The 23,007-nt window shown below is 42.4% G+C and overlaps 1 protein-coding gene and 1 long non-coding RNA gene across 2 annotated transcripts in view; one reads left to right on the top strand and one right to left on the bottom strand.

Moving 5' to 3' along the window:
• Positions 1-6,366: 6,366 nt before the first annotated feature.
• CMTM6 (CKLF like MARVEL transmembrane domain containing 6) lies at positions 6,367-17,937 on the bottom strand. Its single transcript, XM_068206043.1, has 5 exons — positions 17,735-17,937; positions 12,819-12,995; positions 11,784-11,882; positions 8,046-10,341; positions 6,367-7,974 (listed from the first exon to the last, which is right to left on the bottom strand). Exons 1-4 carry the CDS (start codon positions 17,858-17,860, stop codon positions 10,192-10,194), a joined length of 552 nt encoding a protein of 183 aa, XP_068062144.1. The 5' UTR covers positions 17,861-17,937; the 3' UTR covers positions 6,367-7,974; positions 8,046-10,191.
• A 2,008-nt stretch (positions 17,938-19,945) lies between these two features.
• The window catches only part of LOC137483141 (uncharacterized), a 53,209-nt gene continuing 50,147 nt past the window's right edge, over positions 19,946-23,007 (top strand). Inside the window, exons 1-2 of the long non-coding RNA XR_011004365.1 lie at positions 19,946-20,427; positions 22,646-22,759. This is a non-coding gene — a long non-coding RNA (uncharacterized lncRNA). The remainder of the gene's footprint in view (positions 20,428-22,645; positions 22,760-23,007) is intronic.

Below are 23,007 nucleotides of genomic sequence, written 5' to 3'. Positions count from 1 at the left end.
CAGGGCTTTTTAACCCTGCTAAACCCTGCTAACCCTAGCAAGTCAGAAAGTGGCACTAGTGCTTGTTATCTCCCTCTCCTGGAGAAGAACAATTACTTTTTTCCAGCACAAGAGCAGCTGGAAAACAGGAAAAGAATGATGTCCTTTCTAGAGGTCACTGATTACCCACAGCAGGCTACTCCAGAGTTTATTTCTGTTCTGCCTGTCCCTAAGCCCGGTCCATCAGCCTCAGCTGGTCCCCTGGGTCCGCACGCTGGTTTCTCACAGCCAATATGGCAAGTACGCATCAGTGTTTGTTACTAGGGACTGATCAACATCAACAGCGGGTTCCCACTATCACAAAGCTTGCATAAAATAGGGGGAAAAAAAGGGCCATATTTCTAATTAACTGATGATTCATCTTCTTATCTCATATCTGCACTGTTCTACTGTGTGAATGACTTGCCAATTTATTAAGGATCAAACAAACCTTCATCATGTGCCTGAACCAGTCCCTCTGCCTTGGGGCAGTTGGCAAAAAAAAAAATCATCTGTCTGCTTTTTGCCCTTTACCAAACCTCTGCCTTAGCTGTGCTAATAGTGAAAGCAGAGATCTCTAGCCATGCCCAGAAGCAGCACTTCACAGGTAGGAAGACTGAAAGTTAGGGGGGTGAAAAAAGAAAAAAACAAGGGAAGAAGAAGAAAACAATAATTAGAAGAGTTGCAGCATCACAGGAGTTACCTGCCTCAGGGGTGAGGTGGCTGCCAAGACGAGCTTTCAGTTTTACAGGGAGGCAGCATTTAGATACCAAAATCCTTGGCATTGTCCTGGCTTAGTGCTGTGAAAACTTGGCTTTAAGATTCCAGTGCTGAATAGTCAAAGGCCCAATTTGACTGTGGCTGCTTGTAATGTGCTGCAGGGGACAGTAGTATGATAGGGAGGGCTCATGAAAAGGAGGCTGTGAGGGACCTTGGCTTCTTGCGTGGTGATAGTGAGAAACGAGGGCAGAGCTAAAAGAGAAAGTGCAGATGAAGGAGCTAAAATCAAGGGGTCACTACAGCACTACATTTCCTGAGGGAACAGCCCAGAACAGTGCTGTTCCTTGGATTAACATTTTTATATTGCTTCCTGAGCATAACACCACCTCCAGCAGCACCTGGTTTATCCATATTGCTGAACTACAGCATTACAGAAAGGCACAACAGTATTTTCAAAAGCAGTTTTGTCACTGGGTAAACGCTGGCTCTCAAGTGAGACGTATGTTTGGGTGAAGTATGTCCTTCAGAGCACTAGCCAGCCATAAAGGCCTGAGCTTTTAAAGCAGAAAAAAATGATTAGGGCATAGATAAATTTGCTTCAATTAAAGTTAATTTTTGGTAATCCTGGCTTAGACTGATGTGAATTCAGAGTGCCCAAGATTGTGTAAATTTAATTTCGTGCTCTGTAGATGTTTGCAGGCCTAGAATAACAAGACACAAAGCAACCACTTGAAAGGAATAAACTGCAACCTGTAAAGCCTAAGACAAAGAGCAGCAGTCCTGCTCTCCTCACGGTGACAAGAAGTTCTGCCTGCAGTGTGATGTAACCCAGGAATGCCCAGGTGTCCTGGTGCCAACATTTGGTGCTGCGAAGCCCCCAGGTTACTGTGCCTGGCTCTGCAATGATTTCAGCCCTGCCTGGTGCACAGAGGCACTGTCACATCTGTCACTTCAGAGCCGTTCTCCCAGGGGACTCCAGACAGCTGGGACCATGCAAAGGCGGGCAGGCAACTGTGCAGCAAGCCAAGCACCTGGGAAGGAGGGAATAGCACAGAAGAAAAGGAGCAGGCTGAGTGCTCTGTGCTTGCATGTGTGGGTATGTGTAGAAAAACAGTCCTGTGTAGGGGTGAAGGAAGCACCTGTGTGTTTCTGTGGGTGCTGAAGGGAAGGGGCTCCCTTCAGCAGAAAGACAAGGAGAACACACCAGCTCTTGAGGCAGAGCTGGCATGTGTGTGAATGACGTGGCAGCTACGCAGGGTGGTGGGGCATTCCTCCCTGCAGAGGGGATTCTCCCCCCATGGAGAGTCATTGCTAAATTAAGTACGTCTGAACCACTAGTTCTTTTCTTACATGTTTGCACCTGTGTAGGAAGAGAACACAGACAGACAGCCCTCTTAGCACAGGAGGAATTGTAACAAGAAGGAACTGGAATGTGGGGAAGACTCCATAGGTGTAGACTTGAGGCATATAACCCTTCAGCATATGAGGTCAGACTAGGAAATTAGAGACAGCACTCATTCTGCACTACTTTTACAGCTCAAAGAGAGTAAATATCATTGTCCCGGGAAAAAGGACAGTGTATCTTGGAGACCATTTGCATGGGACTAGCCTTAATACTCAGCCACTCTCCCCTGCACATCTGATGAGGGAAGAGAAGGGCAAGAGTGAATCATAGCAGCGAGTCAGAGTGCAGGAGTTTACCCTTCCTCTCTGATTCACTCTCTAGAATCTTCTTCCATCAGCTACCAGGGCAGCTTGGCCTCTCAGCTAGAACATCTCAGGGTGGAGCTGAGGAGACACTGCTTTTACCTTCCCATGTGCTGCTGGGGCAACACTCACTTTTTACTTGTGCCACTTGTATCTCAGCACATAACAGAGCTGGTGCTGTAGCTGGGTGGATGGAAAGGGACCAGGCTAGGGATTTGATACCACCTCAAAGCCTGTAGCTAGCCAAAAGCACCCATTTGCAGCTTCCTTCTATTACATCTGCAAGCCAGCTGTGATGGTAGGGTATGATTCCCCTCCTCCCCCTGCCAGCACACACACACAATTACACTAACACAGCTTTCCTTTATTATGATTATTGGGGGTTATATGAGGTGGACTGGTGCTGGGGGCTTTGTACCACCACTAGTATGAATTACAGCTCTGCTGGTGTAACAGCTCCTTTTACATCAGAAGTGCTTTGTCTGTCTAGCATAGTCTACTGTTATTGCTACATCCATAAATCACTCTTAACATAAAGCTTAATGATCTGCATCCCCCTTTTCCATGAACCCCTGCCAAACAAGAGCACAATGTTGCAGCTGTAGCTATTAAGCTATGGTGGCAGCAAAGCACTCCATTAATACCTCATGCTCAGCAGTTTGTGATGCATGAGAGCTGAATAATTATGCCCTTGTTACCCTCAAATGAGATGCACAATTGCCAGAAACAAGCGTTTACAATTAAAAAAAAAAAAAACCAACAAAAACTGTATCAAGTCAAGGACAACATTGGTTCATTCATAAAACAAGCCTTTCTGAGCAAAAGGACGATGAGGCAGAAAACAGGCTTACATTAATGAGCCAGTTGTTTCTAGAGCTGTATTGTACCCTCTCAGAAAGGCCTCCACAGCTTCTTTATCCCAGCTGTTTTGAGAAACTAGTAGGCAGAGATGTAGCCAAAGCTCTTGTTGCTATGAATTGCACTCATAGGGAGGTTTAGTTTAGGTTTGAGGCACAGGAATGGGAAGCAGGGCTTTAGCAATGTGAGTATCAAAACCCAGTGCTCTGAAGCATTTGAAACTGAGCAGGCAGGCAAAGGAGACTGAAAATGGGTGTTAATGAAAATAGGACTGATGAGTCTGTCCTCCTTGCTGAGGATGCCTTGCTGCTCACATCAGGACAGCAGCTCCACACTTTTGGTTAGTGGAGTGCAGAGACCACAGAACAATTAAGTAACCATCCCTTCCTCACCTGGACCTCAACATGAGCAGGGATTTCAGAATCTTGTCTGCACTGCTATTTCTGGGAGAGAAGCAGCTGGTGCAAAGGAAGTAGTTAAAAGGAGGGCTGTAGTGCAGACAGGCTTGCATTATTTTGAGCAACATTGCACCAGTCGCTAAGCAAGGGTAGAGCATATGGTCACAGAAAAGTTGTCATCCTTTTTGTCTTACCATGTTATGCTTCCTGTAAGTCCAAGTGAGGACTAAAAAGAGAGCTCTGACATACACCCCAAGCTTAGCACTGCAGAACAGTGCCTGCCTCCATGCAGCACATCAAGCAGTGCATACCTGACTGGGGATTTGCTGTCCCCATCTGGCTGCATATGTGTCATGCTGCAGAACAATGTGCTGTCACCTCCTGATGAAGCCTGACTCTCACCTCAGGACTTGCCAACTTCTAAACATCCAAGTCTGGTTTATTTTCCCACCAATAATTCAGCCAAGAGATAATAGGTCATAAGAAACAAACTGAGTAAGTGATCAGGGCACGTGGGCTGGTCAAAGCAAGTTTCACTGGGATGCCTGGAGAGGACTGGAACTGCAAGAAGTCCTGTCTGGCACGCTTTACAGCTATGGTTGCCAACATTTCTGTTTGTGGGCCCTGTTTTTTTTTCCAGCATGCATAATTTGCATTTTTGGATAATAAGCTTCCCTCATTTAACTTCTTAAGAGTCCAGGAAATGCAAGGTATGGCCCACTCCATTCCTCTCCCACCTGTGATCCACAGACCTTTCATTGAAAACCACAGCATAGTACAGACCACAAAGTTCTCCAAGACTGCAGTGCAATGTTTTAAGTGCAGGTGCTGTCATGCAGCTGAAGCTCGACTTGAATTTTTAAAAACATTTATTGGCAGGTTACAAAACACAAGTAATGCAAGTAAAACCCTTTCAAACTGCTCAGGCAAAGTATCTCCCTGAGACAATACTGATGAGATTATATTGCCAAAATACTTCAAGCTACATATTGAGAAATAAGAAAGTTAATGGAAAGAGTATCCCTAAAATGCACAGTTCAATTTATAGCCACATAGACAACAGAGGGACATGGGGGGCTTCAATCCCACTGGAAATACAGTTCAATCCCAGGATCATCTTTGCCCTCTTGTGGACAACCTTCCATCCTGCAGCTTGTCGGCAAGTTCCTGTGCAGACGGCAGGAACAAGGCAAAATACATTTCTGCCCTTCCCTGTGCTTCCTTCCGCGGGCTAAGAATAGCCATTCCGAATCCAAGGGGCAGCCACACCCAAAGCCCAGCCAGGCAGTGACCCTCGCTTGGCTCCTGCATGACCGCAAGCTGTGTGAGAGAGCAGATGGCTGGTCCCGTTCCTCCCTGTAAGGAGAAAAGCCATCCCAAAGCAAGGAAACACATCTGTGCCTTGACAGAGGGATGCACAGACAGAGTGACCAGGTGGTGCCTGTGCACTCACAAAGGAAAGCTGCGTGCTACCAGCCCATATTCTGCCCTGCTGCACTACATTCTGGTCACTTACAGTGAACCAACTTGGATTAGGCTCCTGAGAAGGGGGTTGTCATGATTCTAGCAATAACATGACTTAAACTGTGTGGTCAAGCTTCAAATTATTAAATCTAGTATTTCTGAATTATATTCTCATGGTGTAAAATCCACCACTGACATACCTTTCTAATACAACATTTTGCCTTGATTGTTTTCTTGCATCTAGGTAATTAAAAGCATTTGAGACCTTTTTCCCTATTGAGTCCTTACAATTACACTCATCTCTGGCAATTTCATCAAAGAGACAATTTAATCTTTAAAATTATTTCATCTTTTCATGTTACAAAATAAAGAAAAGCATACTGTGGCATTCCAGTTTCTGTGCCAGCAATGAAGGAAGCATCATTCTCCTCCTGTGTACAAGATGACCACCAGGTAATAGGTAATCTGTAGGACTATGAAACAAAAAAGTGCTCCCCTGCCAAAAAGTGAAACATGCAGGTTTGCTTCCTTTTCCTCACCCCCTACCACTGACAATCAGCCAAACAATTTTTTTAAAAATCAAGCGGCTGTCCCTCAACCAAGGAAGTCTGTGTTTTTCTACAGCAGAATAAATTATCTGCTCTCAGCACCTTTTGCTAGGTTGTGCTCCTTTCTTTAGCAAGTCTGCCCCTTTATTTTTTCAGTTCCATGTAATCCAGACAATAGGAAGCAGCACCTGATTATGCTTCTCACAGTAACTTATAGACCACATGTAAAAGCTATTGGAACTACTTAGGCTGGACCCTGTGGTCAGGGGCAATACTGACCTTATCAGATCTTTTTTCCTGGGAACTTCTAGTGAGAATATCCAGCCAGCTGGACCCTCTTCCCCAGGAACAGGCAAACACAATGCAAGCTCTTTCCTCCAAACCAGGAACAAAAGAATGATGTTATTTCCTATGGCTGGTTTTGGGAGAAGCACATAGCAACGACAAATCATAGCAAAACCAAGAAACACTTATTTATTAAACCTTTATTTTAAAAAATGATTACAAAATATTTTATAAAGTTCCTTAGATCAAGAAAACATAATGTATTAAAAAAGATCACAGGTTTAGAATGATAAAAAATATTTAAGCATTTAAAAATTATTTAGATAGAAATTCAATGCAACACTGGAAACATATATGCAACACTGGAAATATATATAACATTCATGTACTCTCATCCCACTTTAATAATAATTAAAAATCACTTAAATTCTTAATGGCATTAAAAGTGACATATAGCTCTGTCCAGCATAAAATTTAATATCCAGAGAGCTGCTTATGTTTACAGAATTAGACTAAAAAAGAGATTACTTCCATACTAAAGGCACTATCAGCATATTTATTTGCTACAATTTTATGGAATCTTTGAAAATTTCACTAAGAATTTCCCTTCCATGTAGAAAGCTTGATATTTTATTGCACAAATTTGAACAAGGATCACCACGACAGCCATTGCACAAATACATCTTGTGCTGAGCTCTGAGAATTGTGTGAGATTGCTCACTGCTCTTTCAGGTTGGAAGGTGCAAAGGTAGAACCCACCCGTAACAGACCGCAACCCTTCCCTGCTATTTTCAAGCACAGGGTACAGGCAGTAAGGCACAATTCCTTCCCATACTCAGAACCAAAGGGCACTGGTAGCACTGTGATTTTAATGTGGGCTAAACATCAAACACAAAAATTAACATTCACAATCTAAGCAATGCCCAGTACAGATCTTCAGAGCAGAATCTCACAGTCCAGCCTGGACAAACCCTCACCTATCCTGCAAAATCCTCTGCACTGATTCTCAAGGCACTGCAAAAAAGCCTTGAAAGTGGCTGCAGAGCCTTAACCTTGACAGGTTCAGCTGGAAAACACCAAGGCTGAGTGTCCGAGCAGGCTCCAACACCACTGCCAAGCACTGTGGTGAAGAATGGAGAAGACAATCCCCAGACAGACAGATGTACTGGGCCAGCTGCTTCTTTTCAACAGGCTTTACTACCAGTTATGATGTACAGAGATGTTCACATTGCCAACAGAAGAAATTTGAGGCAGTTCTATCTAACAGCACTTCTGCCAGAACTCCTATCACTCTCCTGAACAATTCCTAATCTGCTTAAGCCAAAATCAACCACCTTAATGAAAGCAATTTAAAGAGGTGGTTTAAATAATGTCTGATTTCATCAGAAGTAGGCTGGGAAACAAGCAAAGGGCTTTGCTGACAGAGCACGAGGGGTAAGAGGCATCCAGCCATACACACAGAACTCCTGCAGAACCAGACATTTAATCCAGCTCCAACAGCATTCTCTAGGATCAGTCTAATTAAGAGACAGGCATTTAAAGCCAGCACCTGACACCAGAGGCATCAAAGGAGCACGTCAAGACTGCAGACCAGTCTGCTCAGTCACTGCAGCAAGGAAGCCTCTCCCCCACCTAGACTGGGAGGGCAGAGGACCTAGGAGTGATAAGGAAAGCTAGGATATAGGAAGCTGATAAAACAGTTTAAAAAATAACCTCACAGAAGCAGAAAACAGCACACACACACACACACACAAATCTGCTTCTCAACTATTTAAAAACAGAGCAGAAGCACCTTATGAGGTGCAAGGATTAACAGCACTATCATGCATGTTAGCCAACAACGGGTTTGGAAGGAACATTTTAGGCAACTGCCTTAAACCTATAACCATTCTGTGACTTGCTCCTAGTATTTAACTACTATGTGACAGACTATGGCCAGGTAAACTGCCAAGGCCAGGAGATGATTTTACAGATCCCTTTCTGTATCTCCAGGAATGGACATCAGTACCACATTACTTAGGTGGGGAAAAACCTACAGAAAAAAAACAACCAAAACCCAGACTTCAATTAACTTATCTTCAGGCTGAGAAAAATAACAGGAGAAATTACCTCAAGATAAAAGTCCATTCACGGTGCTGCATTGCTTAATAAATACTTAGCAGCACAGTGTTGCTCTTACACTATATTTGCAGCTACCAATTACAGATGAAGATTTAAAGACTATAGACATTTTGATATGGAAAAAAAAATCAGCAGGACTCCAGGCAATAAAAAGAAACCAAAACAAGATTGTTGGAATGTCAATTATTCCAGCAGGGTCCCCAGAGTAATACATTGCAGATCATAGAGGAGATATTTCTCATTATGGATATTCTGTATCACCAGTAACACAGCTTGTAAACCAAATATCCCTAATCCACCCAGTTATCAGAGACAGCTACAGCAAGCACTGACTGAAATCAGATTTTAGTGCAGACACTAATAAATACAAGGAAATAAAAGCCAGTCCAAAGAACATTTCTTCTTTACAACACAGAAAATTCTATGAAGGAAAGTATCTCCTCTAAAACCAAGCTGTGGCTTTAATGTGGTGCTTCACTCTACCTGGCAAAATTTAACATCCTCCAAGTGTAGTGTTAGTCTTAAGTCTCAGGCCATAGAGAGAGAGAATATCACAAAATCATACCCACCAGAAAGTGGCAGCAATGGGAAAAAGACCAACTTTGACTTGCTATTACAGTCCTTTGTCTTAAAACAGCTTCCTCTTCCTTTCCCAAATACAGCTCAGCCAGTTTCTGGAGGGTTTGGTCTCAATGCTGCCACAACAGGTTACAGGGTTAGGGACTTTCTCTGATTGGGATATCGGTGAAATGCAGTTAACTCCTGGGAGACACGGCAAACGTCTCAAGCACTCAAACATTGTCAGCTTTTTCTCATTTGCTTTGGTATTTTGGAACATCTCCTGGCTTACAGTAATTTGCTCTGCTTTTGAAGGCTTTCCTCTTAAGAGAGACACAGCAGTCTTGCTTTTACCTGAGACATCAGAAAAATACTTTTTCAGCACTTCATTTCTTTTACAGCCATCAACATCTGGTCTGACACAATCGTCACTTGTCCAATACATGTCCCATCAGTGGTGTTCCTTGCAGTCCTACAGACTGTTGCTTGCAAAACAAATCAAGGGGACAAGTGCTTATTTACCTGTTTACCAACTGAGCTAGTCAGCAGCAAGGAGTCTTAAGATACTGCCATATTTATAAACACAGAAAATGGTGAGGTTCAAAACCATTCTGTCAAAAGTTAGCATTATCTATACATAAACAAGGCACATATGGTATTAACCTTGCAAGTGATATTCACCAGGGTAGTATCAACGTGCTGTAAGGTTCTTTCCTTACTGATACTCAGATTGCTACTTCTGGGGTTGCTTCATGTAAAATACTTTATCTTATTACTCTCACTGCTGGCTTTTCAAGTTTCTTCCTGCAACTGTTACAGCTTTCAAAACCATCTGAAAGAAGATTCTGGCATACAAGTGTAAACTTTGACAATCATGGGGTGTCAAACTCTCTCCTCAATATACCATTTTCATTACCTTCCCCATAAACCCCCTACAGTCACTATACCATTAAACTGATCTCCACAGACAGAACTGAGACATAGGAGTAATAAAAACAATGCAAAACCCCTTACTTAAGGATAAACATTCCTCTAAATTCCAGTTAGGTATCCCTTTTGCATTCAGTTTGACCAGGAAGTACAAAATGAATTCTGCTGTGCTAATTTTTAACTCACAACCTTAAACTTCATTTAACCAGGAAATATCTTTAGGTTATAGCTCAGAATTTATGCCTCAGACATTAATCTTAGTCATATAGTCTAATATTAGTCATATCTGTCAAAATCAAATCAGCACACTGCTGTCCTGAAGTTATTCTGCTTAGACCCAAGGTTTTTTAGTGCCTGTCACCCCAGCAGGTGGCAGGATCAGTTACCTTAGAACATGATGCTCAATATGCCATTATCTGACCAAGAATCCATAAAAATTTGTGATGAGCAATGTGTACAAAATCAACTAGAACAAAGAAACAGAAGTTGTTACCTACAGTGCACTGAAAGTTCATTTTAGTTGGCTCCAATTAAAAAAAAAAAAAAAGAAGAAAAATTAAAAAAGAAGAAACCATTTCAGGAAGTTAGCTTAGTTTATTTAATGGCTGATTTTCTGTGGCACTCGGAGTGTTACCAGGATTTTCAGGGCATCCACTGATGTTTTGTTTTCGCCTGAGATAGAACTCTATACCAAATTCAGCTGCAAAGGCCAAAGTTGCAAAAAATCCAAATACCTGTGAAAAGGACAGAAATATGTGATTTTAACATGCATAAACAGTAATAGTATTCTAACATTGTTTGGAAAGATTCACTGTACCATTTTATATACATTAATAACACTTATACTATTAAGATTACAGTCCTCCGTAAATCGATAGCTCCATTCAAATTAGACACAGATCAGAAATCACAATTCTAGCACATTCATTGCGGAAGTTTTTGTAGTTTTCATTCTTTTAATCAAGTGTGAACCTTATACTGTGTTCTAATCAACGTTTAACAGCAAAAGTATATTAGTTGCATTGCCAAAATCAGTTACTAAAATAGCACAGCATATAGCAGACTATTTATCCAAGAGAGGGCTGTTGATTAATGAGAGTAAATGAAGAAGAATAACACACAGAAGGTGAAGGAAGAGAAGATTTGCAGAGCCTGAGTCAGCAAGGGAGAATGAAATGACATTTTGTGAATGACATTTTGTTACTAGTCGTGGCAAGATGAGAAGTGGTAAGGAGAAGGCAGCTTTTCTCAAACAAGGAAAGAAACATATGCGTTATTCTAACTCTACCTAAATTATACACAACTGGTTTGGACCTAAGTAATTTGACATTAATAAGTATTAAATCACAGTAGATTTTTTTTTCTGTACCAGAAAACAAGCAAAGCTGACACCTGATTTATGCTCAAACTGTTAGGTCTAAATAGATCTACATCACGTAAGATGACTACACAAAACTGTGTATCCCTAATAGCTGATGCTGCCATGGAACAGAATTATCTTGTTTTCTTTTCCAAATAATTTTTTCTCATTCAAGAATTTGATCTTTTAAACTCACATGTGCACAATTCCAAGGTTACTCAAAAGAAGTATTCAAATGACTAGGGAATTATGATATCTACAGCATTCCAAAAGCCCCTTTAGTGCCTTGCCCTGAGTGTTCCCTAGGAGATGAATGCCCTGTTGCTCTATTTCTGTCACTGAGGAAACTGCTGCTCTTATTGCAGTTGTGCAAGTCAGTGTTGCCCACATATGCTCTGTAAAAGCAAAAGACAGGATTTCTTGACTTTGTGAGGGGGTGACATTATGAAAGGACAGTTGAGGAAAACCAGAAATTTCAGAAGTAGTGTATCAGAGAACTGGGCAAGCTTCAAGAGATGACAATGTTGAACAGCAAGAGATGACAGGTAATAATACAAATGCAAGGCAGCATGCAAAAGGTGGGGAGCTGCAAGGGCACACAGAGCTTTCCAGCTATCCTGAGGAATGCCAGCTCTTTGGATTTCCTGTGATAAGTTTCTGGAAGATCTGAAATAGCTAATTCCTCCTGAAACATCACAATGCACTGAGTTCTATTCCCTGCCCATTTCCTTCTCTGCAAATTGAGTGAAGTTTAGAGGACAGAGAAAATAACATACCAGATAAATACAAAGTAAATCTTGCCATTTTAAGACTTACACATGCAGCACTTTCAACAGCAGAGTCAGAGGAGGTTGCAGAAAACACTATTGATGCTAACAGAAAACAGGCACCTATGACTGGCACAGCCCAAAAATTCTGCAAATATATATATAAAAACATATATAATTTAACTGTAGATAGGTTACCTAAAAAGAACAAACATAACAACAGCTGAGTAAACCTGCCTATGAATTTATGTTTTGATATTTTGATGCTAATGGAAGCTTCAGAAAATACATTTTACAACTGTATTCTAAATGACATTCAACATTATCAGCTATTTAAATAGCATTATCAGCTATTTAAAGGAGTCTGCCCTGTTTTTGTATTTTTTAAATATTTAATTAATTTCATCTAACCTTTTTTCATCATCAAATTCAAGCTCAGGACAACCGTGGTAGCTTTATTCCTTATGTAAAATATTTAAGAAATCAGAAAACTGTAAGTAAATGTGCTCATTCAAACCTTTTACTACACTCCCTTATCTGGACCCTCACATAAAGACACTACTGTTTGTTCTGAAGGCACATAGGAAGGGACACTTGTGAGATGGAATAATGCTCCTGCTGACTTTACAGAGCAACTTTCTCCCACTACTGGATCTTCTGAAGTATAAAGCCATAGACTGTAACAAGTTATGATTATTGCCAAAAGGAGGTAGTCTACACCCAGTAGGAAAACAGATAGGGTAATTTTTTTTTTAATTGCAAGCATCATGCTGGTAGTAAACTATATTCCATATGTGTACAGATCTGCGATGGCTATGCTGTAGTATTAGTACCATTAATGTACTAATGTACATTAATGGAAAGACTTTTCCACACAAGTCCTAAAATCATGCAGGTAGCCAGCTTTGAAAAAGATGTCAATATAAACTCTCAAAGCTGGCTCATTTTTAAACTATAAGATACTTTAATCTACCCTTTACATGGAGAAGAAAAGGAGATTCATTTTGCATAGGCTTTTTACTCCACAGCAGACTTTATGCACTTAGAAGAAATGGTTTGTTTTTCAAAAAAAAAGTTTTCTTACCAGTTTCTGCACTTTATCTTCCCCCAGTGATTCATACAAATCAGTGCAATACACATACAGAATCAGGAGGCTCAAAAGAAAGGCACTGCAGCTTGTGAATTCAAAGAGGTAAAGTCCACTACAAGTGATGCAATGGTCCACAATTTCTTCACAAACAACAGCCACAAAAGAGAAAATCTGCAAACAAATAACATGCTTGAATTGGATCAAGTCTCTAACATCTTCAACAAACAGACAACTCTGATACGAACATTAATAAGCTAGCTGTGACAAAAATTCTCAATCTACAAAGAGTTTGAAGTTCTGTACTATTTTCATACAGACAGAAATAATTATACAATGACATGGTTTACACTTGGCTGTTAAGGTGGTCCATAAAGTACACTCAGGTAAGCTGAGCACACAGCAAAACAGAGGTTTCTTGATTAGACAGACAAAATTGCTGTTTCGTGGGTTTGTGCAACTGCCAGTTTGAAGCAGAATGGAGAATACACATCCTGCAAAATGTTGCTGCTTACCACAGACAGCTGCACTCAGTTCTGAATGTATTTGCGTCCAGGGCAGTGGGGGAAACTGGACAGCCCTGACACACTCAGCTACCTCCTTAAAAGTTCACCTCACTTGATAAAACTTCAGAGAAAGTCCATGAAGCCAACACTCACATGCCTGTGACCCAGTAATGACGGAAGCTTGACTGCTCTTGTAGGAACTGAAAGCTTACACTATGTACAAGCCATGTAGGACAATGTTTAATTTTTGCAGAGGTTTATCTTCACCTTCCTGCCACAGTGTGTTTTGAGAAAAGAATGTGACTTACTTCCTATACAGTCACCATATCCCTGCTGCTGGAGTCTCTACTATTTTATTGTACAATAAAGAATATTGCTATATTTAACTGTTTGCTTATTTTGGCCACTTCTTGCTAGTTTCCTTCATCCCATAAATAACATCACTTCTTTCATCCCATGGCATAGCTTTAGAGATCTTTGTAGTAAGGAGTTCACCAAATTGAACAAAACCATGAGAAGGAATTAGACTGGATCATAAAATTGAGACTGATATGAGAATGACAATCATATTTTTAATAAGAGTATGTGGGCAATGAAGAGGTTGACAGTTATTTGTTTAAAAAGAAATAATCTAAATTTAAGATTCAGAATTGTTCTTGGAAAATAACCAACAGTTTTTGGTTTCAGTTTTCTCACAGTAAAAACAAGAACAACAATTTAGCAGTAGGAAGTGTAAATTCCCCTTACTAAGCTAGGTCTCAGAAGAGCACTTCAGAGAACCACGTTTTGGAAATGCAACAATATAAAGTAAACAGGAGCTCAGAAAGGGAAAGAATGGGAGCTGGGAAAGATCAGTATTACTACCAGGCCTCCACATGCTTCCTTTCTCTCCCACAGTGGCTGGCAACACAAACTTCTCAGCAGCCCTTGCACCTAAACCAGTGAACTACAATGTCAGACCAGGAATGTTTTAAACTCTGACTTTCCAGTTCTTATGGTTTGGGTTTTTTTTTTTTTTTTTTTACATTTCTAAACATGGGCTTATAGCTGCATACAATGACTTTCAATTTCACATTTTTCACTAGGTCAGCTGTGAGATAGCACTGTACATAAAAACTTATTTTATAAGCACTGGAAACAGCAAGTCATCACTTTCACTTGGGCTGAAACAGAACAGAAAGAAAATAAATCTGTCCTTAAAGAAAACATATGTCCAGATAGCCATATGATCTACATAGCTGAAAAAAGCTTCTCCACTGAGTGTACAAACAAGTTGAAAAAAATCCCACTCAAAGAGCAGTTATAAAGGGTTCAGTGTCAAATAATTGAGATTTACCAAGTAGAATCCTGTGTGGGACTTGTCCAAGTCAACATTCAATTTTTTTTATTAATAAGTTGAGAAATAAAATAGAGTACATCAATTAAAAAAAAAAAGTTGGCTTGAAGAACTTTCAGTAAGTGCTTTGATTAAGTTAATGTATCAGCAGCACATTTATAAGATGCCAGAGAGCTCTGCTTGGGTTTCTTAACTTGCTGTTTGATATCACGATCAGGAAAAAAAGGGATTCCTCTGTTGTCCTACTACCACCAATAAAGTTTTAAACACCAAAAGCATTGTTGGAGAACCAGTTGTTTTGGATTTTTTTTATTTTGTTATCAGTCCTGTCTGTATGCACACCAGAAATTAAACATCTTCATCTGTCTTTTACTAGCAAGAAATTATTCATTGATACTGACATTACTGTTGGAAGTTTCTAAACAAATGTCAGTTTTATAAAAAAGATTTCACAAGTGAACTGCTACAAAAGAATTTAACAAACAAATTGCTACAAAAATAGAGCAGATCAATGAACTTGTCGACAATCCTGTGAAGATGCTCAGCAGTGGGATTCACAGCCCAAGAACTCCTAGTTCAGAAGGGTGCACATATTAATTCACTACTAAGTCTGCACAATTCAGGCTGCTACAGGACATTAATAGCTCAAAAAGGAGCTGATTTTTAAGCCTGAATTACAATTTTCCTTTCCAGCTAGGGCATTTTGACTCAAGTTAAACAATAGTTGATGACAACTTGTCCTGCTTTAGATAAGAATTAGTTTCTACCTCAATCTTGACACAATACACACTGTGCCCTTTACCTTTGTGCTGAATTTGAACCAGTCATGGACTAACAAAAACATTCCACCTATTAAAAAAATTTAAAAAACCAAAACAACAACATCCTAGAAACCTGTGCAATAACATGCCTCCCAGCATCCTTTTGGCACTCACTTTTGTGACTTCTAGCAGTGACATTTTCCTTGTTTCATTTGCTCAAAAGAACTGGCTATGGTTACAGTGTATGCCATTATTCATCTGAAGGAAAGTATTTCTTAGGTCTAGAAGCCAGTTTTCTGCAGATGATTTCAGAAGGTTTTATAAAACCTTTGATCACCTCTACAATGAACAGAGCCCACTTTCTGACTGCAACACCCTGTTTAGCAGTCCACACAAGCAATTATCAGGTCATAATCCCAGTAACAACCACTGTTGCAACACAAAGCCAGAAGTTAATGACCATCACTGACATTTACAAAAATCTTTCCCAGAACAGGAACCTTGTTACTGCAGAGACGGAGGCTTCCACCTTCAGGACTTTCCTGGGCTTGTTTAAAGTGTTTTGACCCAGACCTCAAGATCTCTGCAGCCTTTTGATAAAGGTTACAAAAAAGGAGGGAAAAATGTTGGAAATTAGGAGGGTGAACAACTATAACTCCATTTTCTTTTTCCTCTCACTGACTAATGGGTTCAGGCCACAAACTGCTACTTATTTAAGAATAGATCAAGCAGCTATTTATCCTGTTTAGGATAATGATATTTTTTCTTTTTTTTTCTACTTAGAAAGAATTTAAAATAATTAAACAGTTTAAGTCTTTGGTACAACAGTAAATTTGCCTACATAATCACTTATTTTATTTTAGTTAATGAACCTATTTATATAAACATTCTGCTTGTCAGGGAGCAGAACCCAGCAGATCCTGCTTTAATAATCTCCAGTAGATGAATTAAAAGTTCTTGTTCCATTATATTTATTTAAAGCATTCTTAGGTGTGATTTTTTTTTAAACCCTCTTAGAAAACTTTATTTTTGGCAGTGTTACCACTTTACGAACACTAAAGAATATTACATTTCTGGTTGAAAGTTTTGACTGTGTGTGAGATGAAGCTTAAAAGCCAAATGTCCTCTTTTCTGCAATGGTGAAGTTAACGAGAAAAGGGTTGGAAATCACCTATAATTCCAGTGAGCATGACACATCTGACTAAAACGACACTGTGTTGGCTGCAAAATGCAGGCTGACACACATTGGCAGTCAGCCGCCCTTTACCACCACGGGTTTCACTCATTCCCTGCTAGTACATCAGAGTGATGCTCCTCACATCCTTATCAGCAGTCACACTGGTACATTTTGGAAGAGCCTGTCACCAAACACTGAACAGGACCTTGCACCAGGAGCCCAACTGCTTGATTCAGAAACAACAATTTGTATAAAAGGCAGAAAAAAAGTCAGGCTACCTGACATGAAGTGATGTCTCATGCAATGGGACACCATGATTACGGGTTTCTGGTGCAATTTTCTACCACAAATCACGGAAGAAATAGGCTCCTTAATTTTAGCATGGACAGCACAGACTGACAGGCTTAGAATGGGCTGCAGGAGCAGCAAGAGAGGAAGGTCTGGAGCTCATGACCCAGCAATGCCCTTCCCAGTTCTACTGCCCTATGGTGAGGTTCAACCAAAGGCTTCTTCCTCCTGATTTCATCCAACCCGAACCTCAGAAGAAAGCACTACATTTCCTGCGAGGCTTCCCTCTGATTTTGAGCCGGGGCGGGTGGTGTTTAAGGCCAGCAGGGAGCTGGACCACGGCGGCTGCAGCACACGACGCTGGCACCATCCGATGTCAGCACCTGCTCCTGCAGCTCGGACATGAGGAAGAAACACTCCCACCACTTCGCCACCATAAACCACTTTGAACAGCTTTATAAGGCACCACGCCAGCTCTCCATCTGAGTTACAGGTCTGCACAACTTTAGTGACCCCATGGCACGTCACGAGTCAGGACACCTTCCCGGCGGAGCCAGCCCTTTCCGACCGGCAGAGCCCATTCCCTCGAAGCCTGTGTGCGGCCATCTCCCCAGCCTGTTCCGGATCACCGAGGAGTTAATTTTTAAGCGACAGGGGACCGTCGTAAAGACGAAGGTCCTCACAACACGCTCGTTTCCATCCCAGAGCGGGGCACACCCCCCCGCCGGGCTCAGCCCCCGGAGACTGTAGGTCCCTTCCCGGCCCGGGGCAGCCATCCTGCCAGAGGCGCTCCCTGCGCGCCAGGCCCGGCACGTCCCGCGCGGCGAGGGGAGGAGGGCACTCACCGTCTGGAACACCTTGACTGCCAGCCGCCATCCCCGCAGGTGCCGCAGGGTGCAGCCGAAGGGGCGGCGGCGGGGCGCCTTCGCCTCCGGTTCCGTGGTCTCGTTGTACACGGCGCCGTTCTCCATGGCCGGGCCGGGCTGCCGGCGGCCAGCTGGAAAAAAACGAAAGAAAAAGGGCGGCGGGCGGGGCGTCTTCGCCTCCGGTTCCCTGGTCTCGTTGTAGGCGGAGGCGTTCTCCCTGGGCGGGCCGGGCCGCCGGCTCCCAGCTGGAAAAAAACGAAAGAAAAAGGGCGGCAGTCGGCGGGACGCCTCCGTGGTCTCGTTGTAGGCGGAGCCATTCTCCCTGGGCGGGCCGGGCCGCCGGCTGCCATCGGGGAAAGACCGCAAGAAAAAGAGCGGCAGTCGGCGGGACGCCTCCGGTTCCGTGGTCGTGTTGTAGACGGCGCGGGCAGCCATGGCCGGGCAGCCGGCTGTCAGCTGGGAAAAACGACTGCAAAAGGGCGGCGGGCGGGACGGGAGCGGGAAGGGCGAGGGGCCCCGGGGGGCTGTGGTTGCACCGGCTGTTGGTCCAGGTGGGACAAAGGCGCTGCCTGCGCCAGCGCTCCCCCTGGCGGCCGCGGGCGGCAGCGTGAGGGACGGCCCGGACCGGACCGCGGGGCCGCCCCAGGCGCCGGCGCCGTCGGGGTTCAGTTCGCCAACCGGGGCTTGGTAAGTGAAGTTTACACGAGTATTCACTTGTCACACGAGATTACGGTATCAAAAGAGCGTTTTAAGACAAAGCTTTCCCTGGTTACATTCACATAATCAATTAGGTTGGAAAAACCCTCTGAGATCATTGAATCCAGCCTGTGTCAACCGGACCGTGGCACTGAGTGCCACGTCCAGTCTTGCATTAAACCCCTCCAGGGACGGTGACTCTGTCACCTCCTTGGGCAGCCCATTCCAGTGTCTAATCACTCTTTCTGTGAAGAAATTCCTCCTTATGTTCAACCTAAACCTTCCCTGGTTGCTGCTTGAGGCTATGTCCTCTTGTCCTGTCATGTGTTGTCTGAGAGAAGATCCCGACCCCCATCGTGCTACAACCTCCTTTCAGGCAGTTCTAGATATCAGTAAGGTCACCCCCAAACCTCCTTTTCTCCAGGCTAAACAACCCCAGCTCCCTCAGCTGTTCCTCATAGGACTTGTGCTCCAGGCCCTTCACCAGCTCAGCTGCCCTTCTCTGGACTTGTTCCAGCACCTCAATGTCCTTCCTGAACTGAGAGGCCCAGAACTGGACAGAGCACTCAAGGTATGGCCTCACCAGTGCTCAGTACAGGAGAAGAATCATTGTCTTTGAAGAAATTCCTTGTTGTCAATGAGAGAAAACATATCACCAAGCCTCCTCTAATATCTCCCATACCTTTGCCCAGGTCAGCTTTTCAAAGAAGCTATAGTTTTTGTTGCCTACTAAGAGTAGATTGAACCTTTTATGTGTAAGCAAAGGTGTGTTATGTTTGCTTCTATATTATTGATGTATTGCCCACAGAGTTATTATGGTCCTTTGTAGTCAAGTTCAATGATACATGTTTAAATTCAAGGAAATGGAAGATTGCTATAGTTTGAAAAAGAGGAGATTTGCTTGCTTAACATTAGCTGTATAGGAACAGACTCCCTGCTTAGGGAACAGGTCAGGCTGTCCGGATACTTCTCTTTGGGAACTGCTTCTCTTTGGGAACTGCACAGTGCAGTGGGAATGTGTGTGCTACAGAGCCCCATGAGGCTGGGGCTACTTTTAGCTCTGCCAGGACACCCCCTTAACCGGGCAGATGCAGAACCAAAGCAGCTGGGCCATGCTCCCTGCTGAGTGTGTACCAGCAGGCCGTGTGCCTTCTTCTCCTGGTAAGAAAACACAAACCATGGGAATCCACAGTGTCCCTAGGCAGGATCATACAGACCTGTCACTGCCACAGACAATGTTTGGCTGCAGGAACTGGCTTGGGAAGCAAATGAGTAGGGCAAGCGCTGTGATTCCCGAGGCGTAGGCGTTTCCGCTAAAACAAATGAGGTGTCACCATGGGCGTGCCCCAGCTTCTGCCTGGGATTGGGGTGAGTGTAACATGGCTCTGTTGGCAGCATCCCAGACTACAGGACTGAGCAGGTAGGTGTTGTCAGGAACATTTGCTGTAGTCAGGATCCGCTTATAAGTTCCCAGTACCTTCACTACCTTTTTTCACACTAGTACATTATAAATTAGATTACATTTCAGAAGCTGGCATCTCTCTTCTGAAGGAAATTTCCTTCTTGTTTTCTTTTCTTCCTTCATAATATTTCACAACTGGCTGAAGAACTCCAAAGCCACAAAGCATGTGCCTAGGCTATACTGTGGTCTGACAGAGACAGGACTTAACCAAGATAGAAGCGGCTGTCCAGTTTTTTAAGATGTTCAGTAGCATCTAAGGCTATTTTGTAGCCCTTCCATTATGAGTCTTTAGAATGCCTTCATGCAGAATTGCTAGATTATGGATACAGATGTTAGTACTGAAGACAACTGTCTTGTGGACATACTACTTTTCAAGGAGCCACAGAAACACAAAACAAGACTACAAAAGATAAAATAGATGGCAATCTCTTTCCAGTTTCTACTGTCTTTAAGCTGGTTTTCCTATTCAGGGCCTCTCCAGGAAATACATATCAACAGTGCCTGAATGATAAAGGTTAGCTTGCCATTTAAAACCTAACTTATTGAGGCCAATTTATTTATTTTTTTATAAGAGGCTAAGGAAAAGCGAAACTACAGCAAAGCTAGGGAACTGTAAGGTCATGTGATAGAGAAGGAATGAAAACTGGACAACAGCATAGGAGTTGATATCTTGAAAATACTTAAAGCATTACATTATGCTGTTTTTCACAGAGGTACAGCAGGTGTTTCTTACCCTTTTTATCACACTAACTTTCCAGTACAGTATTTTTCCTTTAAAGGGGGAATTAAAACAACAGTTACTGTAAGTAACAATAGGGTTTAATGCAAATAACAGTAACTGGCTGACTGTGATGTGATGGAAATCCCATTCCAGCTATACAGCTATTAATTTCCTTTTGGTTATGTGCTACACTTGACAGTTTTCCAGAAAAAGAAGTCTTTCTTACCCTGCCACAGCCTCTGCTGGACTGGCAGGAGCAGAGCTAAAGGCAGGACATGGTGGCAGAGAAGCAGCCCCACGGTTAGATGCTGAGCTGTGGTAACATCTCCAGTCAGCCAGGCACAGAGAGGGACATCAGTGGAAGCAGATTAGTGATGAGTGACCTAGTTTTCTCCCTCATTACATCTCCTCCAAGACACCCTCCATAGTGACCAAAAAGAAATACCAACAGAGAAAGTCCCCTCACTAGAGGAGATGGCAGTGTACACAGTATAGCTGTAGTACAGTTGCCACTTCTTGCCCCCATGTTGAAATAATTTCAAAAATTGTGACTGGAGTTCCTTGAAGCAGTTGAGTAAATGCCAGCTACTGCAAAAAAGGGGCTTCAGGCCACAGCTGCATGGCTGTTTTCAGCCATCCCAGTGGCTCTTCGGCACGCTCTGTGTGCTGTGTTACAATGCAACACTAAAGCCTGCATCCCTCACACTCGGAATTGGCAGCACTGACCTCATGAATTCATGTTCTTCTTTTCTCACTTTCATAAATACAGTTATGGGGTTTTTTTGCTTTTCTTGCCAGAAGGCAAGGAAGAAGGAAGTAGAAAAATGGGAAAGCAGCTTGGAAGCCCAAACCACTGAGAGACAGACTTAGTTTCATTGGAAGAGGGATGAGGAAGAGGAAGAAATATGTGTTACTGCACAATTCAGGGAGCTCCACTGAAGACAGTCTGTCTGAGGCATGACTCCCTCCTTCATTTTAATATTCTCACATGGGTATCTCAACATATTTGGTTCAAGATTATCCCCATGTATTACATGAAGTAAATACAGGATGATTAGCTAGTAAATGGAATATACCAAGTACTGCAACAATGAGCTCAGAGAAGACTTGAATGTGTTGCATCTGCTGAGCTTTCTTTAGCTCTTAAGGCTCTATTTTTGTGCTCAGTATTGCAACTGAACTTCACAAACCGTGACACCACATTAAACAGGCTTGAATGTGTGATTTTTAAACAGCTGAAGATGAAGAATTAGCATTTTTAAGTTATTACTAAGTATCCCTTATGGCACTGGAGATGAAAGCCCGACACTTTCCAAATGCTTTGTCATTTTCAGCTGAAAAATATGACCTGCCTGGAAATAAAGTGGACATTTACTCAAAAATGTCAAGCTTAAAATTTGCAGAGCAGCTTTATTAGAACCAGTATACTCAAAAGAACTGACATGAGAACAGGGTAGAGAAGGAGGAAGAGAAGATTTACAAAATTCCCCTGAAACCGTTTAGTTTCAATCTAATCAGCAACTTGTCTACATTGAACTAGCCCTGAAAGTCTACAGGAATTTAGTTGATTTATATTGTAGCATTTTTTTCAGTGTTCATACTGAAAAGAACTTTAGAAGTATCATTATTAAACTTGTGCCCTGTATTTCTTGTATCACCTCTTTGCTTTCTGCATTTTATGTGCTAATCTGAAACTTTGTACCCAACAGCACTAAAGGCACAGAAGGGTGATTGAGAGTAAAATTAATGTAATTTGTAATGTTACTCTTTCAAAAATTGGGGTAATCCCAAACCTAACCCGTCCCCAGCCTAGAGCAAGAAAGTATTCTTGCCAAATTAGCTTCAATGTTTTACCCAATTTATTTAGTTTAGTGCTTGACTTGATGGTGAAAGAAGGAGAACAGGGAGCAGGGTTTACTGGCATTTTTATGGAAAGGGACGTCTTTCACAGAGACTAGTTTTGCATGATAGTTATGGTGAATCCCATCTTAATTGTCTACTCTCACCAAAGCAATAGTTGGGGGAACTGCAGCTCAAGAGGGCAAACCAACCAGCCCAGGAGCCTTGGTCTCATCAGAGGGAAACTAGAAGCCAAAGACATCAGGTTACACAGAAATATTCTCAGGTATTTTCCTTTGGTGGTAGATTTTCCCCCCAGACGGCATGAACAGGCTGCAGACAGGAAGTGACAGTAGCATCAAGAGAATTTGGAGGTAAGCAGGCTACTTTAGTCTTTTAGAATGAAAAGGCATGGTAAGGGACAGTCTTTGTGTCAATAATAAATTAAAAATAAGTAATAATTTTAAAATCAAAACAATCACAAAACTCCAAACCTATGTGTTTTTCCTTAGGGAAAAACACATTTAGAAGCTT

This window comes from Anomalospiza imberbis, chromosome 1 (genome assembly GCF_031753505.1).
Source record: "Anomalospiza imberbis isolate Cuckoo-Finch-1a 21T00152 chromosome 1, ASM3175350v1, whole genome shotgun sequence".
NCBI lineage: Eukaryota > Metazoa > Chordata > Aves > Passeriformes > Viduidae > Anomalospiza > Anomalospiza imberbis.
This window is presented reverse-complemented; position numbering and strand designations above follow the sequence as displayed.

Coding starts and splice junctions, on each gene's coding strand:
- CMTM6 (XM_068206043.1), bottom strand. CDS start 17,860: ATGGAGAACGGCGCCGTGTACAACGAGACCACGGAACCGGAGGCGAAG. Junction 11,883..12,818: donor AAGATAAAGTGCAGAAACTG/GTAAGAAAACTT, acceptor ATATATTTGCAG/AATTTTTGGGCTGTGCCAGT. Junction 10,342..11,783: donor CTGTTGAAAGTGCTGCATGT/GTAAGTCTTAAA, acceptor TCCTTTTCACAG/GTATTTGGATTTTTTGCAAC.